The following is a 20,376-nucleotide window of genomic DNA, read 5'->3' as shown; positions in this document are numbered from 1 at the left end:
TTTACACCACTCTTGTAGGTCTGGACAAATTTTCCCCTATCCTGCAGGAATATATATGTCTTTTTTTTCCTCCTAAGCAAAGCATGCTTGGGAAATAAAACTGTATGACCATCAGGAATTATGCTTTGATTGGTTGAGCTCCAGAGAAGAAGCAAAGGACAGCTTATTTTCACCCCACCCATAATCACTCACCCCCTCTTTTCCTTCTTGAGTGGGGAAAAGTTTCTCAGAGATCTCTGGTTACACAAGGGGCATCACTGTTTCTCACTCTAATGAAAGGCTTGATAGCGTCTTGTTATCTGAAGAGGGTTAGATGTGCAGTGCTTATATCCTGACGACTGAAAAGGGCAGTGTTAAAACAAGCAGTTGGTGTAAAATGTCTGCAGGGACAAACTGGAAAGGTGAACCGTGGAAGAAGGCTAAGAATATCTATAGAATGACTATTAAAAAAAATTGACTACAAAAGGGGTGAGGAGGACCAAGTGTGAGGAAGGAATGTGAATACATTGGGAGGAGGGGAAACAGAGTTTAAGAGGGAGCGAAAGAAAGAAGAGGTGGGAAAAAGAGTGAAAGAAAACAGTGGAAAGAGAAAGAGAAGATGATTAAGACTACGGAATAGGAAGTAGAAAGCAAATATTAAAACTCCCTCTTGAAGAACAGAACAAAAATTTCAAGACACAAGAGGAGACACAGGTGAGTAAAATTGCCAATAATAATAAACAAATGGAAAATCAGATTGGAGAGAGAGTGTGAAAGTGTAAAGTTGCAGTCTTCTCACCTTGACCCTTGAAACCAATGAAATATACTCCTGGGAAAGGACCTGGATTGTGGAGAATTGGAGCCTAACGACCTATTCTTGCCTTCTCAAAAGTAAGCACCTTGAAATTCAATGGGACAATCCCTAGTAAGTATGTATAGGATTGCAGTCTAGGACAACAAGAACTTGTAACCATCTCTCTTTCATTTAATTCAAATATTAAGAACCATCAGTGTGCTTCTTTCAACAGTGTAACAGAAGCTTCTTTCAAGAGATTTTAGCTTGTTTGTGAAGTTTGTGGAACCAAAGAAAGGAGTCTTTTACTACAGCAGAGGGAAAGAAATTTTTTCAATGCAATCATGTGAAGTAAATATAGGGTTAAAAAAACATGGGTAAAAAACATGATGTGCTAGGTGATGAACAGTGCAAGCCTATACATGTCTACTTAGAATTCAGTTCCATTGTATTCAATGGGGCTTACTCCAAGGAAAATATGTATTGGATTGCAGCCTTAGTTCAGCCTTTTTTTCCCTTTAGAGTACTTTAGAATGTTGTTCCTTGACAGATTGCATCCTCCTAATGTCGTCAATGTGTACATATAGTAATAAATGTTATTCTTATCAACATTCTGTCTTCCCAAGCAGTAATCTAAAATTGTGATTTGCCTGTTAGTTCACTTTTTAATTAGAATGTTGCTATCTGGTAACCACAGAAATGTGTAACTACTAAATACACTTTGCTTAGTAAAGAATTTTTGATATCGTTGGGTTTTTGATTTTTGCTTTTACTGTTTTGTAAGCGTTTGGGGAGACAAGTGCTAGAATTGGTGCTAGATTTTTGCTTAATGTTTACATTTAAATAGTCACATCATGATGAGGATAATTCTGGTGGTGGTGATGAAGTTTGCAAAGAAGTCTTCTAATCTCAGAAAAACCTATAAAAATTTTCTTACTTCTTGGAAACAGGAGACAAATCTTTCATCTCCTGATGAAAGATTTGGTTTAAGCTAGCCTGATCCAAGGACTATCAGAGGTGTTCTTCAGCAGAAACGTTTATAAGCCATAACAAGGAAGGTGGTAAATGAAGGGGCTACAGGAGCCAAATACTGCCATCACAAACATAGCTTTTGAACCAAACCAAAGAAAAAACATGAATGAAGTAGTCACACAGTTATTCTTATGGGATGCTCAGTGCCAGTGACAAGCAGAGGAAAGCCAGCCAATTTTTCCAGTAATCTGACTCCAAACACCTCTTTTGAATTCCCACTTGTCTTGGCTCAAGTTTCTAAATTTCTCTGCCAAGCAATGCCCAAATGATGATGATGCTGTTTTGGAGCTTTTCTTGCAGCTTTCTGGAACAATACCTTTGACTGGACAATACCTTTGATTGGATGTGAAATACTAGCCCCCTGAGACACAAACACACATGCAGTATTTAATGGATATATTTGTAGACATTTCCTTCCCATGTATGTGTGTGTACCTACACCAGTAGCTGTTTTGAAAATGAAGGTACACCTCCATCACTCGTGTCACATACAAACATCTGCCCTGCAAATTGAGCCCTGCAAAACATCTACCCTGGCTAATACTACTGGTACTACTTTTGCTGAAATATGTGATAATTCCTATGCAATGAGGCTCATCCCCCCCCCCCCAACTGTCACGTTGTGACTTTTCTCATAGGATTTCTAAAATGTTTAAGAAGCTCGGGCTGAACCACCCAAGTAGATGAGCACTCACGAAGTCTTTTAAGAAACACATACACAAGAACACATCTCCCTGTCAGCAGCATCTTGGCATTCAAACAACCCAATCCTAACTTTCCAGTGCCAAGTTAGCCATGCCAACAGGGCATGCACTGCATCCTGTGGTTGGGGGCAGTCTTGGAAGCCTCCTCATGGTAAGGGAACATTTCTGATCCCTTACCTCGGGGGTTCATTGTGGCTGCATTGGTGCTGGAAAGTTGGTTAGGACTGGGATGAAAGATATGTGCCTAGTGCACTACCTGAAATTGATCTTTAGCTTTTCAGTATAAAGAACACCACGTTTCAAGTTCCCTCCAAAGGAACTGTGGGTTTCACTTAGAGCTGGAGATAGCTCCAAGCAAAAGCTAGATATATTTTGCACGATGGAAGAACAGCCATTTTTGTTTCTTTGTCCAAGTGGCCCTCCATGCAAAATGTCTCTCATCTAGCAGAGTCTGATCCAGCTAAGCATGCAGTCCTCCCCCCACACTCAGCTCTGGAGAATGGAAACTTTATCACCAAGCGGACATTTTACTCTCTCCCTAACCCCATTATTTTGTCTATCATCTTGCCTGAAGAAAAGTTCTAAAGAACTTGAAAGCTTGCTGCTCCCTTTGTATGACATTTTCTGAGATAGTCCTAATAAAGGTATTAACTTACTTTGGCTTACCTTAGACACTGAATGTACTACATCAGATTTTTTTTTTTTTTTTGCTATTTGGTCCACTCAGTTCTACTATATCATGGGTAGCCCAATCCTGAGCTGCCCGGGGCACGCAGCTGCAGTGGCACCAAGAACGGCTGCTGCCGCATCCTGTGCACCTCAGCCTGCAGCAGGTGGCACCTCAGGAGAAGGGGACGAAAGTCCCCTTCCCCAGGGTAAGGGAAGCAGCCTCGCAATGGGGCTACCACTGACCAAAGGCAGTAAACTCAAGGCAGTAAAGTAAAGGCATTCATGTAGGGCAGGGGTGCCCAAACCCCGGCCCTGGGGCCACATGCGACCCTCGAGGCCTCTCAATGTGGCCCTCAGGAAGCCCCCAGTCTCCAATGAGCCTCTGGCTCTCCAGAGATTTGTTGGAGCCTGCACTGGCCCGACGCAACTGCTCGCAGCGTGAGGGCAACTGACCTCTCACGTGAGCTGTGGGATGAGGGCTCCCTCCACTTCTTGCTGTTTCACAACTGTGATGCAGCAGCAGCAAAGGAAAGGCCAGTCTTGCTTTGTGCAAGGCCTTTTATAGGCCTTGAGCTATTGCAAGACCTTCAGTCATTCATATAAGTTCGTTTTTAATACATTTATGTAAACTTATGTAAATTTATTCAAATTTTAAATGTAAATTAATTCTTTTTTTCCCTGGCCCCCGACACAGTATCAGAGAGCTGATGTGGCGCTCCTGCCAAAAACTTTGGACACCCCTGATGTAAGGCACCGAGCCCTGCACAGACAGACAGGATCCAGTGGAGCTGAGCTCCAACTGACCCACCGCCTGCCTGCCTCCCCCTGGCATGCCTCCCACCCACCCTCTCCCCACCCCACCTCCCCGTCATGCCTCCCACCCACCCTCTCTCCAACCTCCCCATGTCTCCCTCCTCCCCGGAATGCCTCCTCCCCGCCCCTGCTTACCATGCCATGGCTTGAGCAGCAGAGGACGGGCGCCTGCCCGGCACTAGCCCAGCCCCAGCCAGCACTGGGCTAGCATGGGTGCTGGCCCAGCAGTAAGCCTTGCAGGTGTACCTTGTGGCATGTTTGCAACAGTGCGGTCCGGCGGAAAGCCAGAGCGCCTAGCTCAGGACTGGGCTCTGCAATTTTATACACACTTACTTAGGAATAGATCCTATTGAACTCAGTGGGACTTACTTCTGAGTAGACATGCATAGGATTGTGCTGTAACTTATATAGACTCAAGGGGGAGTAGCTGCTTTTGAGAACTATGAAAATCAGGTGAACAGGCTTCCACTTTCCTCAGTATATGTACTGTTATTGTGTTAATGATGCTGAACTAGGGACAGTCATTCCTGTTGCTCTATATCTTAAAACAGAGGCGTCACTAGGGTCTGCATCACCTGGTGCAAGATGCAATGTTACCCCCACGATGGACCTCCTTCCATACCAGACCATACAGAATAAATTACAATATCATACACACAACCTAAATGCAGTGGCATCACTAGAGTTGGTATAACCCATATTAACTTTATTTTAATCTATAACTGTACAGGTCACCTAACAAATCATTAACCAACCAAAAACCAACCAAATTTGACAACACACAATGGAATAAAAGTGCTAATATTAGCTCTGATACATGGAAATGAGAGCTGACTCATGCTAACACCCAGTTGGTTCTCTGCTGTGTCATAATAACACCTCATTGACTCTCAGAAGAATCAGTCTCATTGGTCAGTTTTGAGTTAAAGAAATCCATTTTTTGTTACATAAGGCAGTTGTGATTTTCATTTCTGGCTTTTTTGGCTATAACTTTTGATAGAATACAGCTATTTCAGTGCAGTTTGTTTCATTGCATTCTGCATTAAATTGAATGATATACAGCATGGTATTATTCGAAGATATGAAGATTTTAAAATTTTTGCCAGTAGTGATGTCATACACCCCCACCCAATAGTGCATCTCCCGGTGTGATCTACACACCCCCTAGTGACGGCAGTGCTTTAAAGTCTCCAGTAATGGTCAGCCTTACATAGTCTAAGAGGGACTTCATTAATTAAGGCTTCATGCAAAATTTCGGGTCAAACGCTACCATATTTGATTCATTATGCTCTGGCAAAAATTGCAGATAGCCATGTTGGTCTGTGAATTAAAAAAAAAATCCAGAAACAATAGTAGGGCTATAACTTTATTGGGACTAACTGAAAGGTCACAAACGAGAAAATCCACAACTTCACCAGAGCTCTTAATCAGGCAGAATGTTCAGCATGGAAACCACCACCACCCAAAAGAGTGGACGATAATAGAGAACAAGATGAAAAACCAAGTGAGCCTCTTAATGTGGAAAGCAGGAGGTGTCTTGCAGATTTCATGCACTGGATGCACTCTCCCTTTGAAAAAATAAAAACCTCTAGTTATTCTGTCTTGCCTTTAATACTAATCAAAACTCATGTTGTGGGACAGAGCAAAAACAGAGGAAGAGGTGGTAGTCCTTTCACTAGCAAAACTGGAAATTAATTTTCCACATAGAACAGTCTTACTTACAATCACACCTTCTCCCTGGATTTTGCTATGCTGGGAGAATTCGGAAGGGTTCAGAGTTCAAATGGCCACTTGAGAACTATGCCAAGTATTCCTGCTGCCACAAGTATTTCTTTATTTTTACCCATTTAATGTTTTATTTTATCCCTGTACTCTGCCCTTGAGAATGTCAGCCCTTCACTGGAGGGAATTTGAAACATACCAGAATATGCCATCACTCCTCTTCAAGTCCTTTTCTCTTTGGCCTTTAGGTGGATTTCACATATCCTGCCCTTCTGTTTCTGCTTGCTTTATCTCACAGCACTGAAAAGAAATGGGAGGAATGAGCAGTTATTAGGCACCCAGGGATTGTGTGGCATGCCTGGGGTGCCATCACGTTGAGGCAAGATAAAGAAGAGGCCAAAAGATGGGACACAGCACAGCAGACAGCAACCCCTGGGAAACAAAGAGCATGGCAAGAAGTCAGTTTCCTCCTAGTGATAAATCTGACAATCTTGTGCTCCCACTTCACAGTGTGACGTTTGGGGAATATCCATTCAAGGACAACAGTACTATTTGTTCCCATAAAAACTTAAAATTCAGGGGCCTTTGGGGTTTTTTTCTTCCCTATTACTCCCAGTACAAAACAGAAAAAAATTTCACCTTCTCGGTTTATGTGGACAGAATGGGTGCATATGACACATACAAATAAGGGCGCAATCCAAACCTGTGCTGGAGCAGGCAAGCCAGGAGGCTTGCGCTGCATCCAACGCAGGTTTGCAGTGAGCAGCAGCTCAGCCAGGGGCAAGGGTAAGCTCTTCCCCTTACCCCGGGTAAGGGCTGCGTGCCCCTATGGGTCTCCTTGGACCTGCGCCACCTCTGGTGGTGGCGCAAGTCCAAGGAGAGCGGAGCGACACAAAGCTGCTCTGCTCGCCCCAGGGACAGGGGTTGGGATCCAGCCCTAACCTTCGCTCCCCGCATGCCCTTCCCTGGGCACGCCCTCCCCCCACCCAGTAATGCCCTCTCCTGCCTCCTCCCCACGCCCACCTTTGCTGCTTGTGTCAGCGCGCTTGCGCCAACACAAGCAGCAGCGCGGGAGCCGCGGTGGAGGCTTCTGCCTGCCGACGCAGCTCTCACCCACAGAGGTGCAAACGTGCTTTACGGCACATTTGCGACCCTCCAGGACCACCTATGCCGGTATAACTGCCGGTTAGGATTGTGCCCTAAGATATATAATTTATGACACATATATGACACATATAAAGAAGAAACACCGGTCTGTTCCTCTGTGTGTGTAGGGCATTTTTATTTATTTAAACATTTTATCCCTTTTACTACAGTAGCAAAGAGGCTTACAAGAAAAACAAAAGGGGGAGGGGGGAAGAGATCAATGTAAGACACAAAGTGTTCCTGACAGCAATTTGGCAAGTTGCTTTCTTCTAGAGAACACAAAAAATATTTTTTCCCAGAAACACAGATTCCTTCAAGCTGGGACTAGGCACAGTCCCAAGTTTAAGCAACACTCTAATTTTTTTGCCCCCCCCTTTTTTGTCCATATGACCTGCCACTTCTCCTGCTGCCTCTGCCTCCTTGTCCTTTCTTAAGCACCTCACTGCTTAAGGAAGTTGCTGGGCAAGGAGAAGAGGGGGAAGTGCAATGCAGCAATCTTGAAGCATCCCCCTCTCCTATCTGACCGCTGCCTCCTCCACCTTGTTCCTTTCTGACTGTATCTTCAAACAAGCAGACCGGGCAGAGAAACCAGCATGCTCTACTCCGTTGGAAGACCTGAGAAGGTGGAAACAAGGAGGCAGTGGCAGAGGTGTAAAGATGTAAAGGAGGCAGGGCGAGAATCATCTCCTCCTTGCCCGCTCTGCCATACCTGGTTGGGCAAGAAAGTGGTGGCAGCAGAGTGATCCTGTTTTGATCACTCTCCTGGAAGCCCCTTCCTGCCTTTTTCTCTTGCACCACAGCAGCAGCAATGCTGGAGATAGAAGAGGATGGCCTTTGCCCCAGTCCTCCTCTTGCTTACTCTTCCTGAGTGAGACGTGATTTAGAGTGCAGGTGAATACAGGTGCTGTGTGGGCAGAGGGCCGGGAGAGGTGGCAGCGACCACCTCAGGCTGCATCCTATCCATGCTTTTCTGGCTGTAAGCCTCATTGACTATAATGGAATTTCCCTCTGAGAAGACATGGGATTGAGTTCTCGGTCCCCTCTCATGATAGGGTTGATCTTGGCTGAGATTCTTCTGACAAGTTTGATGCTAATATATTATACGTTTCATACTTTTGTGGTCTTTTGAGAGTCTCTTTTGCTTTCCTCTTTTGGCATCTTAAAGACTAACAGATATGTTGTGGCAGGAGCTTTTTTATGGATGACAGTAGCAGAAGCATTCATAAGCATGGATAAGAATTTTTGAGTTACGTTCTGTGCAATACTACCTCCAAGTATCTGCAATTGACAAATATATACAAACAGGAGTAGAAGGGAAAGCTTACAACAAGTGGACCTGAGATGCCATGAAACACAAGTACAGTGTGTGATATTTCTGTACAAAATTCATAATGCCAAGTGGTATTTACAATGCCCTTTCCCAGACAATTACACTGTATCAGTGCCACTATACTTCATCTAGTTCACTATGCCAATATTTCCTAATCTGTGTAGGTTGCTCCATATTATTTGGCTGTCCTCACTGGTGTACCCAACACCTCCCAATTTAGTACCAGCCATACGATTTATATCCTTAGCTACGTGTCAGTTAACTCTACTTTGAAGTCACTGATAAAGACAGTCCTAGTTTACTTAGTATTCACTATCTGTGTAACAGCCTTCTGTTATACTCAAGCCCAAGGTCATTATCTGCCACTCAGAATTATCCTTCAGTTACAGGTTCATCTGGTTCTCTGCCTATGAAGCACTATTCATAAACATGGATGTGAGTTTCACAGTTGTATTTGTATAAGACTGCATCAGATTCAGCTGCTTCTCTCTGTGATCTCAGAGGTGTTCAGACTCTTTCTCCTGTTGATTGGCACATAAGAACATAAGAACAGCCCCACTGGATCAGGCCATAGGCCCATCTAGTCCAGCTTCCTGTATCTCACAGCGGCCCACCAAATGCCCCAGGGAGCACACCAGATAACAAGATACCTCATCCTGGTGCCCTCCCTTGCATCTGGCATTCTGACATAACCCATTTCTAAAATCAGGAGGTTGCGCATACACATCATGGCTTGTACCCCATAATGGATTTTTCCTCCAGAAACTTGTCCAATCCCCTTTTAAAGGCTTCTAGGCTAGACGCCAGCACCACATCCTGTGGCAAGGAGTTCCACAGACCGACCACACGCTGAGTAAAGAAATATTTTCTTTTGTCTGTCCTAACCCGCCCAACACTCAATTTTAGTGGATGTCCCCTGGTTCTGGTATTATGTGAGAGTGTAAAGAGCATCTCCCTATCCACTCTGTCCATCCCCTGCATAATTTTGTATGTCTCAATCATGTCCCCCCTCAGGCGTCTCTTTTCTAGGCTGAAGAGGCCCAAACACCGTAGCCTTTCCTCATAAGGAAGGTGCCTCAGCCCAGCAATCATCTTAGTCGCTCTCTTTTGCACCTTTTCCATTTCCACTATGTCTTTTTTGAGATGCGGCAACCAGAACTGAACACAATACTCCAGGTGTGCCCTTACCATAGATTTGTACAACGGCATTATAATACTAGCCGTTTTGTTCTCAATACCCTTCCTAATGATCCCAAGCATAGAATTGGCCTTCTTCACTGCCGCCGTACATTGGATCGACACTTTAATCGACCTGTCCACCACCACCCCAAGATCTCTCTCCTGATCTGTCACAGACAGCTCAGAACCCATCAGCCTATAGCTAAAGTTTTGATTTTTTGCCCCAATGTGCATGACTTTACACTTACTGACATTGAAGCGCATCTGCCATTTTGCTGCCCATTCTGCCAGTCTGGAGAGATCCTTCTGGAGCTCCTCACAATCACTTCTGGTCTTCACCACTTGGAAAAGTTTGGTGTCGTCTGCAAACTTAGCCACATCTGTAGTATCAATCTGGTACCATTAAGCATACCACTAACTTCAGTGCAGGATTTTGTAAAATACATTCTTTTTTGTACCATGCTTCTGGCTGTATTAATTCCAGAATGTACACATACTAATCCTTTGGGCATTATAGCAAACATGTGGGAGCAGCTTAAATTTATTATTAAAAGTCAGTATGGTATACATTAGAGCAGCAGGTTTGGCCTGGAGAGATCCATGTTCAAAACCCTCTTCAACCATGAAGCCAACTGAGGCTGCAATCCAGTACACACTTTCCTGAGAATAAACCTCATTAAATACAATGGGACTTACTTCTGAGTAGATATGCATAGGATTGTGCTGTGAGTGACCTTGAGCCAGTGTTGTTGCTAAGGAGGCAGAGGGGGGTTAATTGAATGTGACTCAGATTGAAGCCTTTAAACAGGAACTTCCAATTTTTGTGAAAAGCAGAAGTCCCTGTTTAAGGCTCCAGAGGATACTCCAAGTCACATTGACTTCCCCTGGCAGTATGGCACTTGGGGCAACTGTCTCCCCCTCACCTCCCCACAACTCAGAAGAGCTCCCAGCACCTTTAAACGGGGATTTGTCCCCGTTTAAAGGCTCAAGGAGCATTCTGAGTTATGAGGTATTGTCAAAGAGGTGCTTACTTTTTGGGGTTTTCATGTGAAAAATGACCATGGCAGTATTGAGAAATGAGTGCTGTTATCTCCTGAAAATAATCGTGTCACTTCTGGGCGTGCAGTGGGAAGGCATAATTTTGAAGTTTGCCCCAGTGGCACAGTGGCTAGCTATGCCACTTCCTTGAGCCAGTCACTTTTTCAGCCTAACCTAGTTTACAAGATTGTTGTGAAGATAAAAGGTAGGGGAGAACCCTTATGCCACCCTGAGCACTCTGAAAGATAAGCAAGAAAAAAAGATAACAATAAACGACAGAAGCAGTAGCTAAACGCAAATTAAAATAGCTAAGTCAAAGCAGAAGCTGAGACCATGATGTAAGGTTTTACATACTACTAAAAACATGGGAAAATAGAACTTTGGTAACTAAAAGAAAGCAGTTGTGACTCTATAAAGAAGTCCCAGGGAGAAGTCTCAGAATTTGGGCACCACCACAGAAAAGGCCCTCTCACTGTTGGGCAACCACCCAAAGGTGGAGGCACTTTTCAATGGGTTCATTCCCTGCTAAACAAACACCTTCACTTGTGCAAAAGGGGAACCACTTAGTTTAAGTCGTTTGCCTGAAACCTGATGCTGCTTGTCTTTTCGACTCTTCAGATGTTACAGCAATGACTGGCAGAGGAATCACATAGTTTCAACCCAGTGTGTTGCTGAAACGTTGCTGTAACCCTACATGGCTGGGCCCAATTACATGCGTCCTTGGCTTGAAATTGTTGTTTGTCTGCCTGAAACCTGACACTGCTTGTCTTTATGACTCTTTAGATGTTATGGTGATGGCTGGCATCCCATGGTTTTCATCCCAGGGTGTTGCTGAAATGTTGCTGTGACCAACATGAGTGGGGCCAGTCATATGGGTTCCTGTCAAGAAATTGTTGCCTGTGATCCTGGCCAGGCAAGAAGTGTGTGTGGTAAGGAGCCACAGAATTGGTGCTTATGTGGTACTGGGCTTCTACGCATTGAAACAATACCACGGAATGAAAGCTGTTTCCACACCATTATAGTAATGTCTCAACTGAAGGAAAACAGCATCAGGTCAAGCAGGCAATGTCCCTTCTGCACAAAGATCTTTGTTCTTTAAAACCCAGAAAATTCAAGATAAATTTTCAGCATCAACCATTATTTTGCATGGTAGCTTCTGAGTCTCCCAACGTTACACATTTTAGAAGATGTTCTTAACTGTAAGAATTGTCCAGCACTGAAACAGGCTGCCTTGTGCAGTTGTGAACTCTCCCTCATTGGAGGATTTTAAGGGGAAACTGGGTAGCCACTTGTCAAGGATGCTGAACTGAGCACAGTGACATCCAAGCTCCCTTTCAACCTTCACCTTCTACCAGGTCCGGCTCATCCATTAAGCCAAAAGAAGTGGTCACGTCAGGCAACAGGTTGGCCAAGGGTGCACACAGCTCTCGACCTGCTTGCCTCCACTGAGTCTCCTCTTTCTCCTCCTGCTCCTGGGATTAAAAAAGGAAGAGGGGGATAAAACAGAAGGATGGAAGAGAGATGAGTGGTGGGCTAGAGTTCTGGAGGACTAGAGGTTGTCACATCATCAGGTAAGGAAGGCAATATTTAGAACACTGTTTCAGGCAACAAAAAGTCTTCTGCTAGCCCTGCATTTTGTGCCTGTACATACAACTTAAACTTAAAAATAATATTAGAAAATGGTTCCCATCCCAAAGGGGCTAACAATCTTTAAAAGATGAAAAGACACAAAGAAAACAGACACCAGATTGCGAACAAACAAGTTTGTTGTTGATTGCAACAAACAAACAGATTGCAAGGTTGGCAATCTTCAGTCACTTTTCCTGTGGGAAAACGTAGATGCTGGGTTCCGCTATTCATATATCTGCTGCTCCGTTTTAAATTTAAGCATCAACTTTTTTTGGAAGGGAAAAATTCTTGGCTTTCCAGGCTGAAAACAGAGCTGAAGCTCAGACAAAAAGGGCTCTCTATGGGTCCTATCCTATCCACCTTTCCAGTGCCAATGCAGTCCCAAAGTAAGGGAACAAACAATTCCTTACCTTGAGGAGGGCTCTGTGACCATTTCCCCACTGCAGGATGCAGCAGACACCCTGTTGGCATGGCTGCACCAGTGCTGGAAAATTGAATAGGATTGGGCCTCAAAATGGAGGCTTACACAGGAGGAATTGATTCCCCACCCCCACCCCCAACCACCCTGCCAGTGCCAGTGTGCTCTGTACATTCATCAACTATGCTTGGCTTTCCAAGTTCACTGCTTTGTTTGGAGCACCAAGTAGTGATTTGCAGTATGGTTCAGTCCTCACTCTCATTCAGAGCATGTAATAGCATGAGTAATAGTTATGAATTCAAAAATGCCATCCTCTCTCCCCTGCAAATGGTGTTTAATAAACAAATTAAACATATTAAATAAATGGTGTTTAATAATTGGGTGACCTAAAAGCAAAGGGCCACTGGGATTTGGAGTGCAATGTCCAGATACATAGAATTACAATTGAACAGATCCATATAAGGCCCATCCAGCCCAGCATCCTGACATCCACAATGTTCAACCAGGTGCCACCAGGAAAGGACTTTTCTCTTCTGCCATTGCTCCCCTGCAACTGATATTCAGATGTCTGCTCCCGCTAAGCTTGCAGGAAGCATGCAGCAATTGTGACAAGTAGCCACTATAGACCTGTCCTCCGTGAGTTTGTCTCCTTTGACAGCCATCCAACTAGTGACCATCATCACGTCTTGCAGTAGCAAATTCCATAGATCAGTGGTTCTCACACATTTAGCACCAGGACCCACTTTTTAGAATGAGAATCTGTCAGAACCCACTGGAAGTGATGTCATCAAGCAGGAAAATTTTTATCGATCCTAGGCTGCAATCCTACCCATACTTACCCAGGAGTAAGTCCCATTGACTATCATTGTTAAAAGAATATAAATAGTAGCTTGTTAAAAGTACAGATCTGTAACATTTCCACAAATGCAGTCACATACCATGTCATATCAAGTCAAATATATTAAAAATATTGAAATGAATGGGGACCCACCTGAAATTGACTCACAACCCACCTCATGGGTCCCGACCCACAGTCTGAGAAACCCTGCCATAGATGATATGAAGAAGTACTGCCTTTTGCATGTTCTAAATTTCCTACCAACCAGTTTCATGGGATGATCACTTCATGGGATCAGAGCGCGATACCATAGTCTTTCGAGACTGAAGGTTGCCAACACAATACACTTCATGGGAAGTTTAATGTTTTGAGAGAGGAAGGAAAGTATTGCTCAAGCCACTCTCTCCATACTATGCATAATTCCATAAGCCTCAATCATGTCCTTCACCCATAATTTTATTTTTCAAACCAAAACTGTACATGCTAATCCAAATGTGGCTTCTCTGTTGATTTATTATAAGGACATGATAATATTAGCAGTCCTATTTTCTGTCATTCTTTTCTGGCATGGACTGTTCTTTCTTCACACTGAAACTGAGCAAAGATTTGGGTTATATTAGACACATAAAGGCTGCAATCCTATCCACACTTACTTGGGAGTAAGCCTCATGGACTAAAATGGGACTTACGTCTGAGCAGACAAGAACAGGCGTGGGCTCTGAAGCAGCAATCCTATCCAGTACACATTTTCCTGGAAGTAAGCTCTACTGAACACAATGGAAATTATTTCTGAGTAGACTTGCATAGGATTGTGTTTCAAGTGACCCCAAGACAGGCTACTGAGGGACAGAAGCTTTTGGTGTACTTACACTGGTGCTTTGATGCACTAAAAAACAGAACTGCAAGTTTTCATTGATTGAATAGATTAGTGAACAAAAGCATTTGGTGATGAGTCAGTGGGAGAAATTTTAATAGGTGAAACTGAGTGAGAAAAAAACATCTTAACTTTCCGAAGGCACTTCAGTTCTTACCATACAGCAGGGCTTTTCAAACTGGGGCGTCGCGACACTCCAGCCTGTGGGCCCTGGCCTCTGCCCCCTTAAGGGGTGGGGGCAGACTGGAGGCTGGGAGGAGGCAGCGGCGCAATCCCCAGGATTGCGCCGCTCAGGGGACTACAGGGGCTTGGGTGCACTTACCCAAGCCTCCTGCAACCTCCCAAGGGTGTGGGGAGCCCGGTGCGACCTTTGGCAGGGCTCCCCACAGCAGTGAAAGTGAAAGCGGAGCGATTGCGCTCCACTTCCGCTTTAGCCTTCCACCTGCCCCCGCTGCCTCCCACCCACCCCTGCAAGCACTTACAGTGGCTCAAACTCTCCATGAGAGTTTGAAAACCACTGCCATACAGTAATGAAGTAATGCAACACTAACAAGAGGGAAATTGCCTTTTTTGAGTTCCATGATGGGTTTTGTGGCAGTTTTAGAGCCTTTTAAATGTCATTCGTTTGGTAAACAAAATACTAACCAGTGGAACTGTTTTCTCTTCCTTTCACTCTCACTCACTCTTTCTTGCTCTCTTTCTCCAGAGGCTGAGCCCCTGTGAGCCAAAATGGGTGACTGGAGCTTCCTGGGAGAATTCCTTGAGGAAGTCCACAAGCATTCCACAGTGGTGGGGAAAGTCTGGTTGACTGTTCTCTTCATTTTTCGGATGCTTGTGCTCGGCACAGCGGCAGAGTCCTCCTGGGGCGATGAACAGTCTGACTTCATGTGTGACACCCGGCAGCCTGGTTGCGAGAACGTCTGCTATGACAAAGCTTTCCCCATCTCTCACATCAGGTACTGGGTTCTTCAGATTATCTTTGTCTCCACCCCTTCCCTACTGTACATGGGCCACGCAATGCACACTGTGCGCATGGAGGAGAAGAGGAAACTCAAGGAAGTCAAAGAAGCAGCAAGGGCAACAAAGAACAATAGTGACTCTTTCCACCAACAGGAGTACCCTGCAGTGGAGAAGGCAGAGCTGTCCTGTTGGGAGGAGCCAACCGGGAGAATCATTCTTCAAGGTACATTGCTGAACACATATGTCTGCAGCATTTTAATCCGCACCACAATGGAGATAGCTTTCATTGTTGGGCAGTACATGCTGTATGGAATCTTCTTGGAGACCCTCTACACCTGCCACCGCCAGCCCTGCCCACATCCAGTCAATTGCTATGTCTCTCGGCCTACAGAGAAGAACATCTTTATCATCTTCATGCTTGCTGTGGCAGCACTTTCCCTCTTCTTAAGCCTGGCTGAACTGTATCACTTGGGATGGAAAAAAGCCAAGCAGAGACTTTCTGGTTCTTGCAAAGGCAACCCTAGCCCAATCACAGACAAACTGGAGGCAGAGTCCCAAGTGAAGATCACACAAAGTTGCACTCCTCCTCCAGATTTTAATCAATGTTTGGCCAACTCTGGTGGGAAGTATATCAGTCCCTTTAGTAATAAAATGGCATCTCAGCAAAACACAGCCAACTTTGCAACAGAAAAGGTTCATAACCAAGAGGATGTTGATGGAGGAAGTCAGTTTATTCAAGTTAACTATCACCAGAATCCTGAGACCAGCAACAGCTCTGCACCCAGCCTGCTGCCCAATGGTTACTTACAAGACAAGCGCAGGCTTAGCAAAACCAGCCGCACCAGCAGTAAGGCTCGGTCCGATGACCTGTCAGTGTGAACTGTCTTCCGCTGGGACAAGCAGAAGGAAAGACCCTCCTACCATTCTAAATATCTGCAGTTTAACTTTTGAAATCCTGCCACTCTGAGCTCCAATACAATTCACCTCGACTCATTTAAAGTGAATGGCATGGTGTATTCAAAAAGGTTTTTGTGAAAGATCTATATTTAAAAAAAATCATTGTTCAGAAATTTGAAACATTTTAAAATAAATTTTAAACATTTAAACAAAACGTTTTAAAATAAATAATAAACGTGTCGGTTAATAGGGAGGACACTTAGCATTCTCATAAACAGCACGTGACTCAAATCATATGTATATGGTATTGGCAACCTTCAGTCTCGAAAGACTATGGTATCGCGCTCTGAAAGGTGGTTCTGGCACAGCGTCTAGTATGGCTGAAAAGGCCAATCCGGGAGTGACAATCCCTTCCACACCGGGAGCAAGTGCAGTCTGTCCCTGGTCTGTCTCCCTGGCTATGGGCCTTCCTTCTTTGCCTCTTAGCCTCAGACTGTTGGCAAAGTGTCTCTTCAAACTGGGAAAGGCCATGCTGCACAGCCTGCCTCCAAGCGGGCCGCTCAGAGGCCAGGGTTTCCCACTTGTTGAGGGGAATCATATGTAACCTCACCAATTTAAACCAACAGAATCATTATGACTTCCCCAAAGTACCCTAAGAATTGCAGTTTTGTGATGGTGCTATGAAATATCCCTTGGATGTCCTGAACCCTTTCATAAGACAATCGTTCCCAGGGTTACTTGACTGGGGACCATGACTGTTTCAATAATGGCAGTATGCACACACCCTCAGTCACAAACTAGCCGAGCGTAACCATTGGCTGCTTTCATTCTGCAGCGTTGACATATGACAACTATAATTCATAATTTCTCAGTCAAAGACTAAGAGCTGGCTTGCTGAACTGAACTTCTACTTCAAATGAGGCTGGCTCTCATTTCTGGGGTTGCCACAATACTGAAGGGTTGTGGTTGCGTTGCTCTACTCCTGTTTTGCAATAATTTTAGATTTTGGAAGTACATCAACTTCACTCCTTCTGGAAAAGTAAAACATCAGGCAGAGCTGGCCCAAGGCCTCCTGATATCTGAGGTAGCACACCAAATGCCATCAGCCCCTTACCCAGCGGGATACTTTATTGCCTCCATTCCTTTCTCCTTCACAGTTCCATACCATTCTCCTCTTCCTTTTTGAATACAGGAATTGGAAGGAAGTGGAGGAGTAGAGAAAAGAGGTTGGGTGGAGATTCACATGCTCCACCAATTCACCTCTGAGGCCTCACAGACAGGCTGGCCTTTATATATATCTTATCATTTCTCTGTTGGACCCCACACATTATACCAGCTGACCATACTTATTTCAACTTCATGTGCAATGAATTCTACTTGAATTTGTGATATGTTTTTATGTCTGTTGTGTAACTACTTTGGAATTTGTAAAATCTCACAACCCTAGACAATATTCTGGCTCAGTAAGATACTAACTGAAGATACTCTGTCCCAATCCTCTGCTTTTTTCCCCCTTGCACCTTCCTTCTTCTTCCTTTAACCCTTTAACCCTTCTCCTCTTTCAGTTATGCTTTGTTCTCTCAGTACTTCCTCACCCATCCCTCCACTCCTGCTTCCATCTGTGACCACTTCTTCATCTCTCCACCCATTCTCCATCTCTGTCTCTCCTTTCTGCTGCCAACCTTCTTTCAGAGACCAATACCAGCTGACTGGCCTCATCAATTGCTGGCTTCTTCGCACTCAGCAGTGCCAATCAATGCCATCATCAGTCAGCCATATCACTGTGCACTGCCTGCCACAGCAGTTCCTGAGAGCCTTTAGCTCTCTCTCAACCAGCTGGTCAGTTCACAGTACTTATTAGAGTTGTTCAATAGAACATTCTTTAAATGGAAATATTTCCCATGGGAAAAACTCTTAAGAGAAACATGCAGTGACTGTGTGGGGATGTACATTGTTGTAAATGTTTTGCCTATCTGCCTTTTTGGATGTTCCTATCACCAGAGGCTCCTAGATATCACCGAAGTGACTGCAGAGTCATTTGGATGCATGTTTGCCCTTTTTTCTTCTTCCCTAACTGACTGGTAAACCAAAAACTTTGAGCCAGTTCATTGAATCATGAAGCCCACATGGCTCCAAAAGAGCAGGAGGTTCAAGAGGTTCAGGTAATCTCAGGGGACAAATCCAAAAGTTAAAATCTAGTTAATGCCCACAGGTTGTAAAAAGCAGAGTCATGTATGCACACATACCTTTGCCCTGATCTCTCATCCAGTTAGTGGGATACAGTGATGGGAATTGCCCACTGGCCCAGCTAGGAGTGGGTTTAAGGACCAAGATCCTGGACTAGTGTGAGGATAGGTAAGGTACCCTGCATGTTGCATTAGCATTTGATTTATTTTCAGCTAGCTTTTTAACCTCTGTGCCACTCTTTGCCCAACTCATACGCTTAAACTTTGCCTTTCCATCATTTGTCGAGTGCCATATTTGTGCCTGTTTATTTTAACCTTTTTTGACATTCTTCAGCCCTTAATAAAAATAAAATTATTTTTATTGTTACTAATTAACCTGCCTGGTCTCAGTTCTCTTGGGTTGCCCCATCTTCTAAGGGGACTCCCATGGATTGTGGGGCTCTCAGTTCTTTTGGGAGGGAAGTTTCCCCAAGGCGGTCTTCTCCTGTTTGGTCTTCCCTGGCCTTGGGTGGTGGCAGCAATAACCACCATCCCAATTTATGCTGAGTTTCAAGAGAAGATAGAAGTGGGTGCTCATTGCTAGATGCTCTGCGCTACGTCTACTGCCACAACTGATCATTGCTGTTTTTATTTGGTGCTCTTGATTCCAATTTTGACACCTGTGCTGTTGCATATAAAGAACCTGGCACAAATACACCCAGGAATAGAAGTGAGATAAACTATCGTGTTTTGGAGAACCATTCAAACATCAGCAGTAGAAAGTTCTAAACAGTTTCTATGCTCAGGAAGTCCAGTCAGAGTCAGCATCCAGAGAAGCAGTCAATAGTGCTGGGCAGACGCACTGGCTGGAAACAGAGATAGCAGCGTTCAACGTAGTTGGACAGTTGGAGAAGGAGCCTAGAGATTCTGAGGCACCAAATCATAGCAGCAATGTCCTGAAATGCATGTTTGACCACCAACTTGTATAAATCTTCTAGAAAAGACTTGTGTCCAGTCAGAGCTACAGAAAATGCAGTTTTCACGTGAAGACTCTGAATTGTATGTCTCTTTGGCCTTCTTAGTCTTCTGGAGCAGACAAGATAAAGTGCAAGGCCCTGCACAGGTCTGTTGCCTCCTACCCCCTTAGCATCTCAGATATGTTAGAGGGAGGAGAGGGATTTAGTCTACACTCATATCCTTCTCCTCTTCATTCTCTCAGAATCTACCTAGATCAGAGCTAGTCTGTTGACCAGCAGGGCCTATACTTACATATCCCTTTCTTCATCAGTGCCGTATCTGAGGTTTTCAGATCCAGTGCCACAGACTGTACAAACCTTGTGATTACAGTATTTCCCATTCTTTGGAACCTAGAGCTGACATCTCTGTCATCCTGGATAGAGATTCCTACCCAGGAGGAATCTCGCCAGTAAACCAGGATCTGTGTTATCTGTGGGCAGCTCCCATCAAGTTTTCCCCTGGCATGCAACCCCCTGCTCCATCTCACATGAGACTGCCAGCATTGAGATATTGCCACTTAGCTGGTGATTCCTCCCAAAGAAACCTTTGTCTTTGACCTTTAGGGACCTGAGTTTGTCTTCCACAGGTCCTGACAAAAAGTGCCTGTTTAATAGTCTAGGTAGGCACCAAAAGCTTTAAGGTATCCTCAAAAGGCCTGAAGCATGTTTCATGTATGTAAAGACTTCAGTGCCTTCAGATGAATACATATTTCAGCTTTACCTTTATATGACCTCTTAGAGCGAGTATATTATTTTGTGATGTGTTCCAGGCTAATTGACACTTATTCCTAAAGAAACCAGAAACACTCTATATATGTTTATACCACACAGTTCATACTGGATGTCCAACTGATAGCAAGTACCCTTAAAGAGACTTTGTAGGTTGCTCAGATGACCAAGATAGACTGGGAACCTGTCTGCTTATCACAGAACCGAGATAAGGGAATTCATTTTGTTTACCTTTTATGAAGATCTAGTAGCAGGTAGCAATATGCTCTACCTCCTTTTTCAAGCAATATGTCTTTCATGTGTTTTATATTATGTTATATATTTTGTTCAAATAATGGGAGGAAAAGGAGACAAGTGTTTTCACTACTTTAAATGGCAGCCTTGCAAGCGGACATTGCCTTCCCTTTTTTGTGAGCAGAGGAAGTAAGGACATTAGCACCCAATT

At 44.3% G+C, this 20,376-nt stretch overlaps 1 protein-coding gene and 1 long non-coding RNA gene across 3 annotated transcripts in view; one reads left to right on the top strand and one right to left on the bottom strand.

The window, feature by feature from the left end:
• The first annotated feature begins 235 nt into the window (after nucleotides 1-235).
• GJA5 (gap junction protein alpha 5) lies at nucleotides 236-18,578 on the top strand. 2 transcript variants are annotated; one of them, XM_066619142.1, is made up of 3 exons: nucleotides 236-693; nucleotides 11,761-11,976; nucleotides 14,871-18,578. In XM_066619142.1, exon 3 carries the CDS (start codon nucleotides 14,894-14,896, stop codon nucleotides 16,001-16,003), a length of 1,110 nt encoding a protein of 369 aa, XP_066475239.1. In that variant the 5' UTR covers nucleotides 236-693; nucleotides 11,761-11,976; nucleotides 14,871-14,893; the 3' UTR covers nucleotides 16,004-18,578. The 2 variants fall into 2 exon arrangements, with proteins under 2 accessions (XP_066475239.1, XP_066475238.1); XM_066619141.1 differs by lacking the exon at nucleotides 11,761-11,976.
• The window catches only part of LOC136643799 (uncharacterized), a 31,442-nt gene continuing 16,448 nt past the window's right edge, over nucleotides 5,383-20,376 (bottom strand). The window contains exons 2-3 of the long non-coding RNA XR_010794059.1: nucleotides 5,912-6,012; nucleotides 5,383-5,558 (exon numbers count right to left, since the gene is read on the bottom strand). This is a non-coding gene — a long non-coding RNA (uncharacterized lncRNA). The remainder of the gene's footprint in view (nucleotides 5,559-5,911; nucleotides 6,013-20,376) is intronic.

This window comes from Tiliqua scincoides, chromosome 3, assembly GCF_035046505.1.
Source record: "Tiliqua scincoides isolate rTilSci1 chromosome 3, rTilSci1.hap2, whole genome shotgun sequence".
NCBI lineage: Eukaryota > Metazoa > Chordata > Lepidosauria > Squamata > Scincidae > Tiliqua > Tiliqua scincoides.
Note: the sequence above shows the minus strand (reverse complement) of the source record. Positions and strands in the feature narration are given on the sequence as shown.